Raw genomic sequence first — 19,621 nt, forward strand, 5'->3', positions numbered from 1 at the left:
CTCATTAAAACCACGGTAGTGTTAAGATTATTGAAAAAAAAGTAGAAAACATTTTTGAACACTGACAAGGCTGTCTGTTTTCGTTAACCAGTCTTTTTTTAAAGGAAAACAGAGTACAAAGATACAATTTTAATGAAACCCTCAAAATTTGGCTTGAGGCAGAAACCAAGAATGAAGAAACTTCCGTAGCTAGTAACTGCCAAAACTGTAAGCTACTGATAACTACAGATCAAAAGAAGTCAAATGGGAAGTCTGCAAGCAGTTTAAATGTGAAAGCTTTTCTAGGATCATCCTGTAACAGGCATGCATACACACACACTTGCAAAATAGTATCTGGCATACCTGTCTGAAACAATGCAGAGGGGCAGCTACTGATTCAGTCTCTTTCAGATAATCATCCCAATTAAACTGCTCTGGAAGACACAAGATAAAAAAAAGACCATATACACATTTTTTTAGAAAGAAACTTAAATGAGGATTTGAGGAAAGAAAGGGACAGAAAACCCAACTATCTTGTAGAATACATTTTTTTCAAGAGCAGAATCACTCTTACATGTAAACTCCACCTTTGAAATACATACAGACCTTAAGGAACTTCAAGAGTAATGTGTATATACGGGAGTGAACACACAATAGACAAAATTAATATAAACCTTCCTTCAATTTTTTTTTTTGTGCTCCACATGCAAAATGATCTAAGTCAGAATATCTAGATTCAAATCTCTGCATAAGGATCTCCCAAGCATCCTTATATAAATCACTTTAGCCTTGCTATATCTTAGCTCACTAACAGAAGGGTTGATATGATAACCTCATATGAGTACTCAGATGATAAATATTGAAAAACACAGACATGGATACTGTTGCAATATATGTCATGAATACTATCCACTAGAAAGAAAAAAGATTAGCATAGCCTTCCAACTGCATCTTTGTCTCTTTTTTATCTGAAGTCACATAAAGGTTTATTTTTCTAGAATATCATGTCATATGGAATATAAAGGTAAATATTATGGTAATGTTTACTAACAAAATCATGGTATTTTTTCCAGTGTTATAGTGTCATTGTTTATGTGTATGGGCAAGTGGATTCTGCATTTGATTTAATTAGTGTTACCATTTTGCATGAAAGGAAAAAATAAGAAGTACCAACGTGAAAGACATAAACAAGCATATTAATTATTTTACTATAAAGTATAAGACAAAAGCTCCAATGGCACAGATAATATTTTTGTTCCTAAATTATCTAAGTGAGCCCTTTTGGTTATTTTTCTTGTTTGGGCAGCTGGCATCTTTCTAAAGTTCCTGAAGAATAAAGCACTGATGAACCCAAAATGAAGCAGTGATGCCACCCAGCGGCTCAGCAACAGCCACTCACACGGCCCAAGGCAAAATCCCTGGGGATGATGGAGAGCTCGCTCGGGGTGTGCCAGTAATTCTACAAAAACGCCACTGGGCAGAGACACTTAAACACATCTCTGCAGTTCTCAGGAGAGAGGAAAAGCAAAGAAACAATCCGAAAATGGCAGCATTTTCCAGCATTCGCACACAGCTTCTCTGGAGGATGTGTGGTGGCTCAAACCCAGCGTCTGCCTGCAGTAGCACAGCGTTCAGCTGACCATACCAAGTGCCTCAAGCAAAAGGGAACCATCCCCTTGGCCTGCTGAGGTCCTGGGTTTTAGTGAAACACATTCAGAAGTGAACGAGTCATTAGTCCTTGGCACTGCAGAAGCCATGTGCTTGTTAGCTGTGTGAAGTCAGTAACAAGTCAGTAAAATGTAAAAAGCTGTTAATTTGGTGGTCTGGAATATATGCAGGCTGGTAACAAAGACGCTTTCACACAACATCTTGGAATTACACATATTTTGGAATCGAAATTTTATTTACACATTTATATAGTAACACTGATTTTGTATTACTTACAAAAGGCAGGATACATTAACTTAAGCATATATTTCTAATTCAGGAATGCAGAAATAGCTCTTCAGAGTTTTCCCCAGAAAGTAGCCTCCAGATTTGTTGCTCTTTTCATTAATAGGACAAGGAGGATGCAAAAATTAAATATTATGAACTGATATCAAGGATTTATCTTATAAAAATTCTTCTTGGACTCCAATAATAAAGCTGCCACTTCAGGCTGCCTTCTGATTAAAAAAAAAAAAAAAAGTTTTAAAATCAGAGTTTACCTTAGTAAAGTACCTAATTCTACATAATTAAATCCAATCAAAAGAAAAATCCGTTGTGTCCCAGCTGTCTCAGATCTAACATGATGTAAAAGCTGTAGTCATACATCATAGCCTCACTGTATTAAGGACTGTAAAAATATATACTTCAATGACATCGCAGGAGAAACCATCATTCACTTCCTCAAAAAAAATTATATAGTAACATTTCCCAAATTATCTCAATTTCAATAACAGGATGGAAAATTTCCTGGGATGACCAAAAATACAGAGGGAAAGAAACAGTTTTGTTTTTTTTCAAGGGAGCATTTACTAGAAAGACACAGGAGGTAACACAAGCAGCCAGCTGAAGATAAAGCCAAAAGGAAAAAACATTGCCTAGCTCTTTGCTTTAAATCTCAGCTATCAAAAGCTCTTGCATCAAGCAGAAATGTCCTGGAGTTAAAATTAGAAACTCTCCACCTGTGAAGCTACACTGTATTAAATTAGAGCCAAGCTCTCAGAGATGGAGCTAATTATTGTTTAATTACTGCAGTTATAGAAATAAAAGACATGTATGTTTGCAACATGTTAAGCCGCACCTCTAGAAAGGTAAGTACATTAAAAAAAATCTACATGAAAGCTTCTCTGTATTCTCAGAGCACATAGGTAAAGAAGCAATTGTATTGTAAAGAAGCACATTTCTAATTCTAAAGACCCTGAAAATATGCAGCTTCTAACAAGCTGAAATCCTTAAGAAAATTAGCTCATACTAAATAATTTAATGTGCATTTCTCTTCACACTCAAATCTGCAGCTGAATTAAACAGCTTAAGAAAAGACCGTTATATAACCCACCAGGAAAGTAAAAATTAGACAGAAAAAGAAAATTTCTTGCTGAAGAACAAACTAGCATATAGCGGAAATGGACTGAAACAAAACCCACATCAGAAGGTAACTAGAGCCTTCTTTAAATGAAGAAAATATTAGTTTATAATTAGCATGGAAGTGAGACTCTTAAATAATGATTCAAAACAAGCAGCAATGGCAAAAAGCCTGACTAATTTAAAAATGGAGGGACTGAATTTTTGTCACAGTTGCTTGCATTATTGGCACTGACCCATGGGTCAACAACCCTTGATGCGCTCCGCAATGCTGTATCAATACCCTATCACTTCTTGCCAAACCTGTCAATCCCAAAGTAACTCAAGCTAGAAGGGATCCAGGTCTCTAGATCAGCCTCCTGCTCCTCCAGGGTTCCATCAAACTTAATGTGAAGACTTCCTCATCAAGGAGGAATTTCTTAGGCTCCAGTCAGTATCTGTCTCTTCTCCTTCCACTGTGATTCTGAGAGGAGCCTGGCTCTGTCCCCTTTCCATCCTCCTGACAGGTAGTTGAAGACAGCATGATCATCTCCCACAAGCTTTCTTTTCTTTTAGCTGAAAAAGAAACATTTCTTCTAGTTTCAGTACTAGATTTTTGGCTCCTTCCATTTTTTGCAGGACCTCAAGCCAGCCTATTTCAGTACAGCAGTGCCTTCCTTGTAGTGTGAAGCTCAAAACTGAAGACAGCCTCCCAAAGTCCCCAAAGCAGGGAATGCCTCCTCCCGGCCTGCTGCCCGCAGCTCTGCCCGCAGGATACTCATGCAGTTGAGATCTTTCGCCACAAGAGCTCGCTGCTGGTCCACGCTCAGCTGCTGCCTGCCGGGCTCCAGGGTCCTTCCTGCTGAATTCCTTTCCAGCCTGGGCTTGCTGCAGGGCTCCGGTCTGCAGCCAAGAGGAACTCTCCATTCACCACTGAGTCACCTGGCAAATCGCTCTGACAGGCAGTCCTGCCTTCCAGCCTACTGGCTACTTCTGCCCACTAAATGTTGCCCACAAACTGGTCTGGCAGTGTGTTGTGTCCAATTGTACCCATCTGACACTAAGGCAACAACAGCATCAGCCCTAGCTAGTACTGACCTCCAAGAAATGCCACTAGCTACCATCTGTCAGGTGGACCTTGCACTGCCTGACAGCCCAGTTAATTTTTCATCCACCTATCCAAACCACACCTCACCAGTTTGGCTGAAAGGACACTACAGAAACTACAGAAAGCCTAGACACGAACAACATCCACTGCTCTTCTTTGTTTCGAGAATAACTAAGCACAAAAGGTAATCAGCCATGCACAGCTCACATTTGGCAAATCTACCTCCGCTGTTCCTAACCTAATCATTGTCCTTTATTTGCTTGGAAATGGTTTGCAGAAATATTTTCTTTATAATCTTCCTGAAGACTTAGGCAGGCCAGCCTGCAATTCCCCAGGTTCTTCCATCTTGTAGTGCATACTTTTTGACCTTTTCCAGTCACAGTGAAACTTCCTCAACCACTACAAGTTCTCCAAAAGGAGCAAAAAGCCTCCTTGTGACATCAGTCACCTGCCTCAGCACCCCTGGAGGTGTTACATCTGCTGCCATGAATAAGTGAACGCCCAGTTTGTTGAAGTGCTCCTCATCTTTTTTCACCACACGGGATTCTCCAGTTTAGTGTAAGTCAAAAACTTTACAAAATTTTAACTAAAGATTTAGACTATGAATTGTCACTTGCAGTTTGGTAGAATTTAAGGTCCTGCTTTATTTAGGTTAACATAATACAGTATCACCATAGCCTAAACACTGCTTGGGCAGATGGAGCTTGTGTTTTCTCAGATCACTCCTAGGTTCCCTGGGCACCCATCTGAGATTTTGGACATGGAGATGGATCTTTTTTAGTCTTCATCCCACAATCTCTCTTCTTCAAAGATGAGATTTCCTTTTCATTTTTGTTCACACACTCTTGCAAATACAGTATTTTAAGTGTAAGGTATTTAATACTCCACTTTATACCTTGTACCTCTTTCTGTATGTTGTGATCCTCCAATCAGAATTTTTCTCCTTCTTATGTGTTTCTCCACTCACTTAAGTCTATTTTTTTAACCCATTCTTCTCACATCTCTGTATCTCCTCTCTGACTTTTCCTATCACATATTCCCCTGGAAACTCTGGAGACTTCCAGCATTGCTAGCCCAAAGCATTATATGGCATCTTTCTTAATCTAGCATCAAGAGGTTCTTTCTGCTCCTTTGCCACCAACAAGCAAAAACACAGGATAAAAATTTTCTCATCTGTAGAAAATCAGATGTTGCAAGTAACTCTTCTCTGTTTGACAGAGCTGAGCCTAGATTTCATGAGAAAGTTCAGTTCCCTGACACCAGGTTAACAGCACAGACCAAGTCAAGTACACAGAACACAGAATAAGGCTTGCCTGCTTAGCACTGCTTCTCCACAAAGCCTTTTCAACAACTTGGTCTCAACTGCAGGAGGAGGCAGGGACATTTTCCAGTGATTCACGAACTATGGTTATCTTACCACATAAGAAAAGCACTTTTCTGGTGGGAGGGTGTCTTACAGCACTCTGCCTGTCACATCAGACAACATTATTTAAAACAGACACGCTGAGTCCAGTTTGACTGGAGCTCCTTTTACACTGCAGAAGAGAGAAAAAGATACAAATACTTTCTTTTCTGGCTCAAAGTAACAGGGACAAACAACAAAGATGACAGGTAGCCCACAGAGGTTGCGGTTTCTCCTCCTCTGGAGATACTCATCTGGACACAATCCTGAGTAAGGTGCTCTAGGGGATCCTGCTTGAGCAGCAGGTTGGAGGAAAATGACCTCCAGTGGTTGTTTCCAACCTTACCCATTCTGTGATGGCCAGAATCCCAATAAATGAAAGAATTAGCTCTGTCAAATGTAATAGCTGAAGGCTGTACTATGACTGGTATTGTATCTTTTATGCAAAGTCATTACCTCAATTACTCAGCTAATGTGTCAGTATCCTGGCATGTTTGATCAGTGACTATGTTACTTGTCTCCAATGGCACCCAAGAAGAACCAGACCATCTATCAGGAGTTCAGAGGGCACAGAAAAGTGAACAGTGAGAGTTTAAATAATTCAGTGTCATTTCTTTAAGAACTCCTGAAGAGATTTTCTACTTTAGTCAATACTATTCATGACATTTCTTACTGTCCCAAATTCAAACAAATAACATGAACATACAAAGCATATCTAAAGATGTTGCTGTTATCCCACTGCAGCCCACACAGAAGCTACACTGACAGCAATAAACTGCCTTATGGCACCTGCTGAGGGTAGTAGAAGATAAGTTAGCTAAGAATCTGTATTACTTCTGGTACGTGTGCACTCTTCCTCAGTTTGCCAAAAAAACCCACAAATTCCGTTTTCAAATCAGTTCAAATCTAATTTAAAGTAAAATTAGAATCCCAGGCAATTTAATGCAGTTTGCAATCCTAAAAACTCAAGACTATTAAACTGAAAATCATTCTTTTGGCACCAGGAAACACATTAAAGAAAAAGAAGGTAGCTGCAGCAGAAAAGGCATGAAACTGAGAAATACATGATGAATAGAATAGAGGAGTCAGTAACGGTTTAAAATTAATAATGTTTACACAGTATCTTTGATTATACATATAAAGAGTACTTATCTTGGCTCATAAAACTAGCAGGTTCAACTCAAGCATTTTCAACCATCACCTTCTATACCAAAATATACTTTCCTAACAGCTAGACAAAAGCAAATTTTTAACTACCCACCAGTAATAACCCAAGAGATTCCAACAAGAAAAAAAAAAGGCCAGCAAATAGTACAATCCAAACACATACTTTTTCTTGTAGAGTACCTTAACTAATAACCTGACAACTACAATACCTACCACTTTTTAAAGCTGAGTTGTTTGCCTGCTGATTCTTTCCATCTTTCTCTTTTTTAATATTCTTTGAATCTAAAAGACAAGATTCCATTACATAATAAATGTAATATTCACATCATAACGATGTCCAGCATAATACAGAATGCTTTCACAAAATACAGTCTTGCTGACTTTATTTTATTCATTTCAGTGCATAATCAAAAAGGTATTTATACTCTAAATCTAATCACCATACTATTTTCCCTTCAAAATATATTTAAATGTACAGCATGAAAAAGCAGAGCCTTTGACTACTTTATATCAATAATTAGAATAAATAGTTGCAGAATACAGAGTATCAGACAGAAACCCAGACCCATTTTTTAACAGTTTTACTTCAACCTACACACAATCTGAGATCCTAAAGATCACTAGATATCTTTATACATCTGGTTATACAGATCACTGTGAACAGAGAAACAAGGGAAAAAACAAGCCCATCCTAAAACCATATTTCTGAGTAAAAGATTCCATTATATGTTGAGATTCTTTAATACTCAATATTATCAGTATAAAATTCTGAAGTACTCAAAGCAGCTATCTCAGTGCATATATCAGTTATTTAAAACAAATATTCCGGAGAATCTACCTTCTTTATCATTAATCTTGGCACACACTCAAAGACATCTGCCCTATTTCATTTTTTATGGATTTCAGCATGTATGAGAGACAAAGGAGAATGGGCAGCTATAATGGAGAAGACTGAGAGAAACAGTTCCACTCATTCCTTTTAAAATACATTGTTTGGTGACCTGCTGGAGTGCAATTAAAATATGATATTGACCTGGTAACAAAAATGCAAGTACATTTTCAGATTTAAAAAGACTTTTTGTTTTTACTAAGATCTGCGTAGAATAGTAACTCTCTTGGTCAGCAAATGCCTTAGTACTGGTAACAGGGCTGCCCCTCTAGTTAGGCTTGTGCCTAGCTCACACCTGGGCTTATCCCATTTAGCCTGAACTGGTACAGGTGAAGGGAAGGCTCACTTTTACTGCAAGATTGCTTTAGTAGCTGATTACTCGTAGCTGTATTCACTCGCTTTTAAGTCTACAGCTACAGATTGGCTTATTCTTGACATAAAAGCACTCCTGACCTAGAATATGAAGCATTTGGTGACAGCAACACTTGAAATACAATGAGTTGTTCTGCAGCAAAGACTAAGCTCTAAGAGTGTTTCTTTTCTCCAAGTAAAGCATTTCTTGAAACATACTGACAAGCAACATGTGGCATTCAACACTTCCATCTCACATCTTTCATTATCAAGGAATTGCCAAATAATGTAACAGCTGAGTCAATCTTTTGTCACCAGTCCCAAAATCCTCCCCTACCACTCAGTGAGGGGAGGATAAGCCATCCACGTGGCTCTGTGCTTGGTAGGATGCTCCTTTAGCTAGAGCACAGCACTGGCCAGGGCACCCTTGTGGGTGGCCCAGCAGGGCCTCACCATTCAGAGCCACCCCATCACTCTGCCCAGAGCTGCCAGGGGGTGGCACTGGGGGCAACTCCTGCCATCCCAGGAGACAGCATGGGGCTGGGATGGGAGCTGTGGTGGTCTGGAGATTGGCCCTGATGCAGCATCACTGGGGCAGGGGCTGACATGGGGTCCTGGGCAGGGCAGGTGGAAGCTCCAGGTGAGTCAGGTCATTAAAGCCTATTAGTGTACTCAGGACCACAACACCTTCCAAGAATAACCCAGACTCCACAGTCCTACAAAATCAATGCACAGCTTATGTAACTGCTCAAAATACACTGCAAAAATATCACCTTTTTCTCCTAAACAGACATGGGCAGAACTCCAAGTCCTTTGATAAGGAAACAAAATGCTATGTTTACTCCTTGACTTAATCGTCTTTCTTGACTTACATGCTCTTTCTTTCAGAAGAAGTTTGCTTTGGAAAATTTTCTATTATATAGGTTCCTGAAAAAAATGCTTATGAAGGTCAGCTTCAGATGGAACTGCTGAAATTATTTGGGACAGTGCTCACAGAGCTCTAACCCCAGTACTTCATCAGCAGTAGGGCTTTAACCCACACAAGTGGATACCCTGTGGGAATCTCAGAAGGGATAATGTTAGAACTAGTTCAGAAACACTGAAAAGATGAAAGGCTAACATTCGCCTTCTCCATCCTACAGGTCAAAATGTATTTCATCCAGCCTCTTTGGGACTGAGCTGAATCCAGCTAATTTTCTACCAGGAGATAGGACCTTTCACCACGTTCTATAACCTCAGTCTGGTTTTCCCCCAAACAGTGATGGTACTATCGCAGACATCAGGCTGTCAGCTTTCTGAACAAGTAACTTCCCAATCTGACCATGTCCAAAGAGGAAAGCAGTAAGTCTCTTATGTGGAACTCCACTGAAAGAAGAGAACTAATAACTGCTTCCTGCAAACACCCAAAGCTTGAAAGGGCAGTCGTGAAAAAATATCTACCCAACAGTGCCAGATTAAAAACAAGATGACAGCCTTTCATGATGAGAGACATCAAGAACAGGTGAAAGAATGTGAAAAACTGCAGCCTGGACACCACATGTATTCTTGCTGACAAACTACATGAATTATTTATTCCCTGTACCAGCTTGCTTTAGTGCCTCTTTCAAAAATACCACAGTGAATATGAAAGTTGAAACAAAACACTCTTGGCAACATATTTTTCTTACCAGCCATTAGAAAACTACAAGAAAAGAAGAGATTATTATATTAACGAGAGTTGGACTTCTCAATAGCATTTTAAACAACTATTTTATTTGAGGTGGAGGCATTTTCATACCCATTAAACACAAAGCACTGTCACTATCACTTGTTTCTGATGGTTGGAAATCTCTTCTTTAAAATGCACAAATAAATCTCACCCATCACATGCAGAAGCATCCAAGAATAAGTCTGTATAAAAACAAGATTGCTTTCAAAGGATCCCCTTGCTTTTATGCATTCCAACCATCTTCAGTGGGAAGTTGGGAGTATCTTTACAAAGCTGGAGTGCTTTGTCTCAGCAGATGCAAAGCTACCAGAAGGAAGAATTACCAACCTGTTTCCACATGAGACACTCTGTATCTACTGCCACCCCCGTCAGAAACAAAACTTGCCCCCAGTCTGTATTTCACAGCCACTGCTTCAAAGTCTATACTTCCCAGCCTTGTCTAGGTGCGCTTATCTCAATGTTGGCAGTTAGGGTGGACAAAAAATGATGGTTTATTTAAAAAAAAACCACCTATAAAGAAACTAATATTTTATTTAAAAACCAATTTTATAAATATCAATCCTCTATAAACACATGGGTTTCTTTAATGAATCTGATTTGAAATGTTGATGTTCTATATTTTAATAAATTTAATTTCCAAAGATCACAGAAAAAAATTTAGACAGAAGGCTATTATTCAAATCACTCGGCTGAACAAGATGACTCTGCATATGATCCTCAGCTTGGTCAAGCTTTGAGGTCAAACCTCAAAAAATGAGGTAATGAAAGGCATAATATGTACTAAATAATTGTACAGGTACAAAGGCTATTTTCTTCTCATCCCCTTGCATGTTCAGCTTCTAGGAACATTCAATGGCTAATTCCTTGAAACCTGAAAAATTGACTTGAAAATAGGAACTCTATTTATACACTGGAGACAGAAGAGACTTATAAGTCCTAGAATCTTGAAGCTCATGGTAACAAAATAAAAATAATTAAGCTTAATTAATCATCTATCTTCTCCTGTCCATGTTTAAAGGGAAAAGTTTCCATTTACTTCTCAATGTAAAACACAGCATGTACTAGATCATCTGCCAAAACAAGAGTTAGAATGAAATTCTGCTTAATCAAGTGGACTTAATTAAATGCTACTCAGCTCTCTAAAAAAACAATGAAGAACAGCATATCAATTTCAAAAGACATTTTGACAATAAAGCAATACATATAAGTACATAGCATTTCTATATTTGTTATGTATCTATACATATTTAGCCTATACTACACACATGCTAAATACCCTATAAAAGATTTTTCTTCTAAAGTAGCAAGATTATAGAGTACAGCATATACTGAAATTTTAAAAGCAACATATTCTATTGTTCACTAACTATTTCTTTTCTAGAGTGCACGTCATAAGCTGAAGCTTTAGATAAAGCCAAGATTAGAGTAAGATTATTTAAGCTTTCTGCTTACTGATTCAAAACTCTGTGTGTTTACATTACTCCCACCCTATCTGTAACCACAGAATTTAGCTGATAAGATTACTCAACAGAAGACAGGCAAGAGCAACCACATCTATCACTTAAGAAATTAGAGACAAAGGAATAAAAAAAAAAAAACAACAAAGCTATCCTGACTGACTTGTGAATACCAAATTAAAAAAACATAACCAGAGAAGGCAGCAGTAAAATCTGAACAAAGATGATTCTGGTGACCCATGTGCATTTCCTCTCATAAGCTCCTGTACTGAATTCCAGTTTCTTGCCTGAGATGCTTTAAAACTCTGCAGCTTCTTTCTAGAAGATTTAACCTCTCAGCAAACTAGATGATTGTTTTTTCTAAGTGATGGAAAGCATTGTGTCTTTTGACAGTAACAGTTTTCATCCCAGAATGGTGTGCTACATGGAAAGCATGTACGTGCTGTCTTCTAAGACTTGTTATTTGCTCATTGTCCAATGTGGGGAAAATGAAGTTCACAGTCATGCTTTCAAGACTTCTGCAGCTACTCCTTAGCCACCTTGAAGTTTTCAACTCTTCTGGGTGATAAAAACATGACAGGATACCACTCTTCTCAAATAAACCCTTTGTCTTTTCCTGATGTATGTGAAATACCTTTGGATGACAAAAACTTTTGCTCTTCCCGTGCCACAAAGTTACTCACCCTCAAATGAAGCTTAGTAAAACAAGCCCAAGACTTACCATTCCTCAGAAGGGGCCTTCTCATTCCCTATTAGACAGGGCTGTGAGCACCTTTTAGCTGCCTTTCACTAAGCCTCAGTGCACACAGTTGAGGATATCAAGACAGAGTGAATATGAAATTTCTAGCTTCCTTTCTTTTTGTGCTTCCCTAGTGGGATTCCTATCTGCTTGGAACAGGGAGTCTCTTTGACTATATTTAGACAACAGCCATGCAGAAAACCTACAAGAGAAGAGGACAGACTTCCTCCATAAACTCTTGGTGAAACAATTAAATGAATGACTCCTGCCATTACAGAAAATCTATTCTAGCAAAAGACAATTATTTACCAAGGGAACACACAAGCACATAAAGCAGCTTGGGTTGAAGGTGGAAAGCTCAAGGAAAATACAAAAGTGTTAGTAGCCTTTTATGGGGGAGGACTACCAATCTGGCAGTTTTCAAAGCAGCAGCAACATGGTTTCAGACAGGATCTTTTTGCTCTTTTTTTTTTTTTTTTTTTGTTTCAGCAGCCCAAACACTCTTGTTTCTTCTTAACTCTCACTCGCTATTTTAGCTCTGAACTCACAATTAACATCTGCAGACATGACACAGCAGAAACTACACCTTTGCTGTACACTATGTACTTGTGGATGAATTTCTTTTAAAATGTTCATTTTATCTTCAAGAGATAGTTGCTAATGCCATTCACTGTGATAAAATTTGATTCTTTGTACTACTTAATTATTATCCTGCTAAATTATTGGCAGCTCCAGAATAAAACCCTACATTTTACTTAACAGCATATCTAGACACATTCCTCAATTTCAGAGTGCAGTAATGGTTTCAATTCTGTCATAGGACATAATTCTTTTCATTAAAATAGTAGAACTCAAGATAGCCAAATTCAGCACATGTATTCTAAAACAATGTGAAGTTTGAACTGTCTTCCTTAATCTAACAGTATAGCAAATTATTATGTTGTATCTCACCAGCTCCAAAAAGAGAATTTAGCGGATTCCCCACTTTCTTTCCTCTTGGATTAAAAACTATCAGGCCTTACCTTTCGTTGCTGTTCTCCCCATGGTAACACTTCTGTGATCTCCCCTCTCACAATAAAAAGGCTGAAGTTGAAAGACCAGTTAATTCTTCCTTTCAGCACAACAGTTTCCTGTGGAGCAATAATACAACAAGTTAGGGGGGGGAGGTTGTTGGTGTTTGGGTTTTCTTTTTTCAGAAAGGATGATTTTTTTGTATTGGTGTATAATTATCTTGCTAGTTTTCAATTGCAAGTGTTTAACAAGCTATCTGTAGGAGAGTAGTGTGAAAACAACAGTTAATAAAAGTAGCAAAGGTACCAAATGCAAACTTTCATTTCTGTGTTTTTGACAGTTCATGTCTAATGATTTGCATTTTCTGTGGATTTCTAAAAGAAAGAAAGATGTGCTTTATTCCTTTTCCCTCCAAGAAACATTATGGAAAAATGGAAGGCTCTTTACACATAACATACTCACCCTGCCTCACTGGCACAGAGTTAAACAATCAACTTCAATACCTTTGGGTAAGACACATTATCCTGCACAACTACAGTTGAAGAGGGAACAAAACACTTATGCAAAAAATCTGTATAAGGCCCAAGTGCTCACTGATGCTGCTGCCCTATCATTTGTAACAGACTTGCAACAGCACACAGAGAACTGTTAGGGAAATGCTAACTGCAGATAAAAGCAACAAGCCACATTCTTGTAGGGCTTAGAAACTAGAAGGGACAGATTGGTTAAACTAGTGTAAAACAGCAAAAACACACTTTCTTTTGTGTGTGTCTCACTGTGATTTTCTACTCCAGCATCTAGTATTTTGAACTTTGACTGTGTTCAAGTCAAACTCATTTCAAGCATTTAGCCTTGAAGCAACAAAGCCAGCAAGTTTATTATTCTTCTCCATTAACTTTCAAGTAATAATGGGTAAATACATTCAAATTTCTGAATTATACTCTTGGATAATTTCCTTTCAACCAACTTCCATGAGGTTTAAAGCTGACATCACCAAAAGCTTGAGGAGCTTTTTTAATTTAAATATATGCATACTTTTTCCACTATTAATTTAGTCAAAGGTAACATTTTTAGAAGCTAAATCTTTCCACTGTGACATAAAAGAAGCAACAGCTGAAAAGCAGGTTATCTACTTGGAATTTCTTGACTCTTCTACTTACATGCGAAAAAAATTAAAGTACACATTTATATCACATTATAAAAAGAGAAGTATCATACAGCTGAGTATTCTCCTAAGACTGTGACACTTTACTGGAACGTCAAGAAACTTGCACACTATGATGATGGACTGGATGATGAACACTTTATACAGTCCAAGACTGTGGTTAAAGCTAATTTAAAGGATTTTTTGAAAATGCCAATGACTGATGAATTCATTTCATAAATGTGTTGTCTGTGAACATGTTCACAGTTATTACAAAAACTCAAGACTAAGACTTGAAAGGAGTTATAAATAAAATTGAATACTACCATAAAATAAGCAGGTCTTGCTACACAATAGCATTCATAGCATAAGTGATCATCAAGATTAAGAATGGAAATCCTTTTAAGATATCAAATAAATTTCAAATACTTTATACTTTCACAGACTCCTCCAAAAATTCAAAGCTTTTCCACTGCAAGTAATAAATCATGGAAGGTGATGCAGAGTCAAAGTAACTGTTTTTACAGATTACTTTAGAACAGCGAATGGTTTTTATCTTTTTGTTCCAAGTACCAGATTGCACTTGGTGCAGTAATAAAGATTCCAACCCTGCAGTGATAGTCATCAAGTTTAGCACAACCGGAGCGTCTGTGAGAACATAAAAAGGATTCCAGCTTTTCATTAGCTTGTGTTGTACCAGATAGGCTGTTTTACGGCATGCCCACCAGCCTGTTAAAAATATAAGACAACTGAAAGTTCTGAAAGAGCTGTTTGAAATGAGGCAAACCCAACTGCAGGAACACAATATATTACTGTTTCAAAGAGGTGCTACTTAGAACTCAGTTACACCTAAGTATCAATTTAAAGCTGCAATTAAATTAGCTCATAGATTGTACTGTTTGTCAGAGAAAACATTCAAGAAAGGTATTTCTGAGCCTTTATCTAACAATCTCTACATGCTGCTGAACCACAGCAAAATTAAAACCAGTTACTTCAAAAACAGGGCAGGGTCAACCTGAAACAAAGTGTAATTTCTGCAGCGGCAGACTTAGGAACTACTGTCCATCACCTCACATAACAAAGTGGCAAACCTTAAGCAGGGCAGTTGTGTCCTTTGCTGACCAAGACAGAGTCCTTTATGTCGCACTCACCATCCCCAGCCTGGCTCAACCCACAGCGCACCCACCACAGAGGAGAAGAAAACCACCAGGAAACACAGGGAAAACACCTCCAGGGCACACTCTGGCAAAATTACATAGCAAGGACAGATCTCTTGTATGTGTGCATTGGCAAGCAAGCTGAGTGAGAAAGATGGGGTTAAGAAATTAATCAAGCAGCTTCTAGAAATGAACAGAAAAATGAAACAAAACAAGATTAGGAATATACGAGCAAAGAAAGAAATGCAATGGCAAGGCTGAAGTGCAATGGCATTAGAGTGCACAAAACAGCAGAATGAAAACCAAATTACTAAGACTGAGATAAGAGGTTGTCAGTCACAGACAGAAAATGACCAAAGTATTTAAGAGACTGTCAGTACAGAATCCAGTGAGGAACCATTTGCTGCAAATTGAGGAAAAAAGCAAGGGAAAAAAAATCCACAAACCTAGGATAATATTGGATTAATCATCAAAATGTCTTCAATTCAAGGAGCACTCAGAGGATATCCACACTCATAAAGTGTATTATTTACATCACTTACATCTCAATTAATGCTGTAAACTGAGTTTTAGTCTTTCTCTGATTAGCATCCCTTACATGAGTTACTTTTTTACAAATCAGATGGAAAGCATTTATCTACCTTTAATTCCTTACTGAGGTTTTCATTGTTAATCCCCAAATCACTTTTACTAGCCACCTCCCACTGTGCAAGTTCTTTGTCAGAAAGCTTTATATTAATAGACAAGACTAAGTCTTGACCCTCTTTGCATTGCTAGTACATAATACCAGGTGTCAGAAAACAGGATGGAAAACATTTTTCCTGCCTATCTTTGCTCTTTCTATTTTGAAAGAATTACTCAAAGGGCATGCACTGCTGCATTTCAAAGAAGGCAGCACTCTACAGAAAATGTCAAAATCACTCCCTCTTTTGCCTGCCATGCATCTCCATTATCCTCACTGTTAGCCAGGCACTCAAGTAAGCCAAATGTCCTAGAAAAAAATATTTATGCATATCTAGGGTTTCCCAGTGCAAGTTTATCTTGACAGCATGCCTGCTCACAAAAACACACAACAGAACTGTGCAGATAAACACAACATTTAAAATAAGCCTAAGCAAAGAGGAGATTGTGGGTTTAGTCCACACAAAAAAGATTAAAGTTTTTCTCTCAATGACTCTGCATCTGAGGAAGGACAAGAGCCAGCAATTTTAAAGTCCATTAGCTTTTTTGACCCTACCAGTGGTACAAACGCAGTAACTCAGACCTCACCATTGGCATCTTCATGGGTGGGACAGTCATCAATGGGCAATCTCTGCTGGGTCAGGACTGAGGCTATTCTTTTACACAGATACACTGCACTGAGGAGGAATCTAACAAAACAGCCACTTAGAAGCAGTGGAGTTCTCAGCTTTAGTTTGAAATAAGGGCAGAAATTTTTCAAGCTTAATGTGAACAAGGAGTTCTATTTGCCCCTTTTTTTCTTCTACAAATGCTTCAAGATTAAAATTCCATATGAAAGGGTGAAAAAGAATTGCATATAGTTTGAACAGCAAAACCAGTTACAGACAGAAAATAAGTACAGCATAAGCTAAGAAATACTTCCCCCTGCCAATTCTTTCAATTGTACAAGTCTTACATTTGCTTTCACCACCAGCACTCACTTGCTATTACATTTAGAAACACACAAGACATCAGCTACGACTGCTGGCCACGCTCCCATCACTCCTCTCCTCATTGCTGTTTGTCACTGCCAGAGCCCTTCAAGGAAAGGACCTGTGCAGCCTCCTCCACAGACACACAGTCCAGCAGCCATAGTCCTCACTCCAGACTCCACACATGGGGAACATGTACCTACAGGCACCGGCCGCTTCCCAAACAAGTGTGACCTAACTGCACTACTTCAAAGCTATCCTTCATGAATCTGAAACACCTTTTCCTTAAACATAATCATCTATTTATCTGTTGTCTCTTAAATAAAACCCTACTTCATACAATTTTTAAAGTCTTTAAGGGACTGAAAAGAGGCAAACAAGGAGAGTAAAACTTACAAGGAGTTTTAAAATAATATACAGTATTTTATTAAATACAATTTGCAATACTTAAAAAAAAATTCCAGCAAACTACCCAGAATAGAGACTCGTCTAGTACACTTGATAACTCAACAGCATAATTCCTTATTTCTGTAATAGAGATAGGCAGTTTACCTCTCAGTGCATACTGTGGCATCATTATGGAAAAGTAAGATTTCAAAGGCTAAAGGAAGAAAAATTACAGGAATGTATCAGAACTTCAGAAAATGTAACAAAAGCTTTGTATTTATAAACTCAGCATTACACATATATATGACCTTAAACCAAAACATTAAAAATCAGGTATTCTTTCATTTATACACACAAATACATAATCAGTCGGTGTTCTGACAAGAAATTTGATTTGAGTTGGAATCCCTTTTAGTTCTCATTTTTTGTATTAAAAAAAAAAACAAAAAAAGTTAAGTTCTTTCAGGGAAAGGAAATTAAACTTTCACATTTTCACACAGCTGAACTTTTAATAAACTGATATATCTGAACATCTCCTCTAGTCACTAAAAGCAAAGTTAGGACAGATAGACTTTAATCAAATTTACAGACTTTCAAACAAGCATATGTTAACTAGCCATCTATATCATTACAACAACTAAGCTTGAGTATTTCTTAAGTTGTTAAAGAAAGCAAGTGGGTACTTAGTGCTTTACAAATATATTTTTGTAATGTCATTTGCTTTAACATCAAGCAGGAATTTTCAGCACTTGCAAAACAGCTCAGTAAGTCACCAGTGGTGTACTGCTCACTATTTATGAAGTGATTAGCATAAACAAACTTTTAAGCTGTCAGCAGTAAAATATTGCCTGTAAATGTTCTGCTCTCTCTCCAGGTAAGTTTACGACCTGCTTTAGAATATGATCAACTGTAATTACAGTAAGACATACATTTCAAGAATGTGAAACTCTCTCTAAACTCTCAAACCCTATTAAGTGTGTTATTCAGTAGAATAAGGCTTTGTATATTTTAAAAAGAAACACTAACAAGGTCTAGGCCAAAGATTTGTCTCAAAAAATCCTGAAACAAGAAATAATACTTATACATTAGAACATCAGAGAAGTAAGGTCTCCAAATTAAACAGCATATCTTGTATTAATGCACAAAAGAAACAATTAATGTCATGCAGATTTAACATTTACTAAATTGACAGTAATTTTTAAAATTGCAGTTTAGAGCTGCTCTATGGCTACCAACAAAAAATGAAAAAGCCTTTCTCCTCCTTCCCTCCCTCCCTCCCCATCCTGCTTTAAAAGTCAGTAGATGTGGGGTTGTAAAAACCTGAAAAAGGAAATGGTATGTGTGAAGTCAGCAGTTCAGCAAAGCTGACTGGCCATCAACAGCTTTAAATATTCTTAAAATGCCAATCTTCCCACATGAAAGAGGATTTTAATGCTATATTAAAATAAATTTTAAAAATATAGCTTACGTTTCTATCTTAAACAAAACTGCCAGTTTTAGTAGTTGACTAGTATGTATTTACAGTAGCACAAGATTTTGACAATTTATTTAAACATTTTGGTGAATTCAGCACACTAAAACCTCTGTGCTGTTTTCCACTTCCCCCTTCAAGCCTGGAGTACTCTTCCTGAAAACATTCATCATCATTATTCAACCTGGCTTTGTCCAAATACCTAACTTCTTTTTTTTTTTTTTATAAAGTTAACTAAATTATGCAAAAAAAAAAGAAAAATACCTGCACAATTAGCACTAAGCACATACCTGCATCAAATTGTCTCTACACTCAGATACATCTCCCCTGTCTTCAGCTCAGCCTCCCTTAACAAAGAAGAGAGGTCTCACAGAACTATTGGTTCTACAAGGTACTGAGCTTACTTTTAGCACAGTGCAAACATAGCAGGTAAGGGAGAAAATAAATTGCTGTTGTAAACATGGCAAGAGATGCCCAGATGCTAAAGAACCCTATACAACACCAGCAGCAGTCAGAGTGTGTAATGAAGAAGGAACAAGGGAGGAAAAGACAAACAGAGGTCCAACGGCTCAAAGGGGATTCTTCACCCTTTGAGGCAACTTTGGCTTCCTGTCTTCTACACAGCCTTCACACTGGAAAAGGACTGTAAAAGCTTGGTTCAGATATGATCCAACAAAGCTCTATCCACACAGTGCATAGTCTGCAAATTCACCCCTGAGGTCCAGATTTTTTATTCTCAACAGAGTATCCAGAGAAACACACTTTTAGTCTGATGAAGAAATCTACAGAAGTCAAATAGCATACACAATTTATTTTTTCCATTGAAGGCACAGAGAACTACCCTGGGACATTTCTGCACAGGATCTGACTGCTGTCAGCACCCCAGATGAAGTTACCTGGTTTCAGAACAGCATGTTTGTCTCCCCTCGCTTGTACTCAACACCAGCAGCAACA

The 19,621-nt window shown here is 37.9% G+C and overlaps 1 protein-coding gene across 1 annotated transcript in view; it reads right to left on the reverse strand.

Moving 5' to 3' along the window:
- SCML2 (Scm polycomb group protein like 2) overlaps positions 1-19,621 on the reverse strand; it is a 72,048-nt gene that overhangs the window by 45,737 nt on the left and 6,690 nt on the right. The window contains exons 2-4 of the mRNA XM_056499393.1: positions 12,868-12,975; positions 6,915-6,983; positions 343-413 (exon numbers count right to left, since the gene is read on the reverse strand). Coding sequence (XP_056355368.1) covers positions 343-413; positions 6,915-6,983; positions 12,868-12,889 — 162 coding nt within the window. The 5' untranslated portion in view covers positions 12,890-12,975. The remainder of the gene's footprint in view (positions 1-342; positions 414-6,914; positions 6,984-12,867; positions 12,976-19,621) is intronic.

This window comes from Oenanthe melanoleuca, chromosome 1 (genome assembly GCF_029582105.1).
Source record: "Oenanthe melanoleuca isolate GR-GAL-2019-014 chromosome 1, OMel1.0, whole genome shotgun sequence".
Lineage (NCBI taxonomy): Eukaryota > Metazoa > Chordata > Aves > Passeriformes > Muscicapidae > Oenanthe > Oenanthe melanoleuca.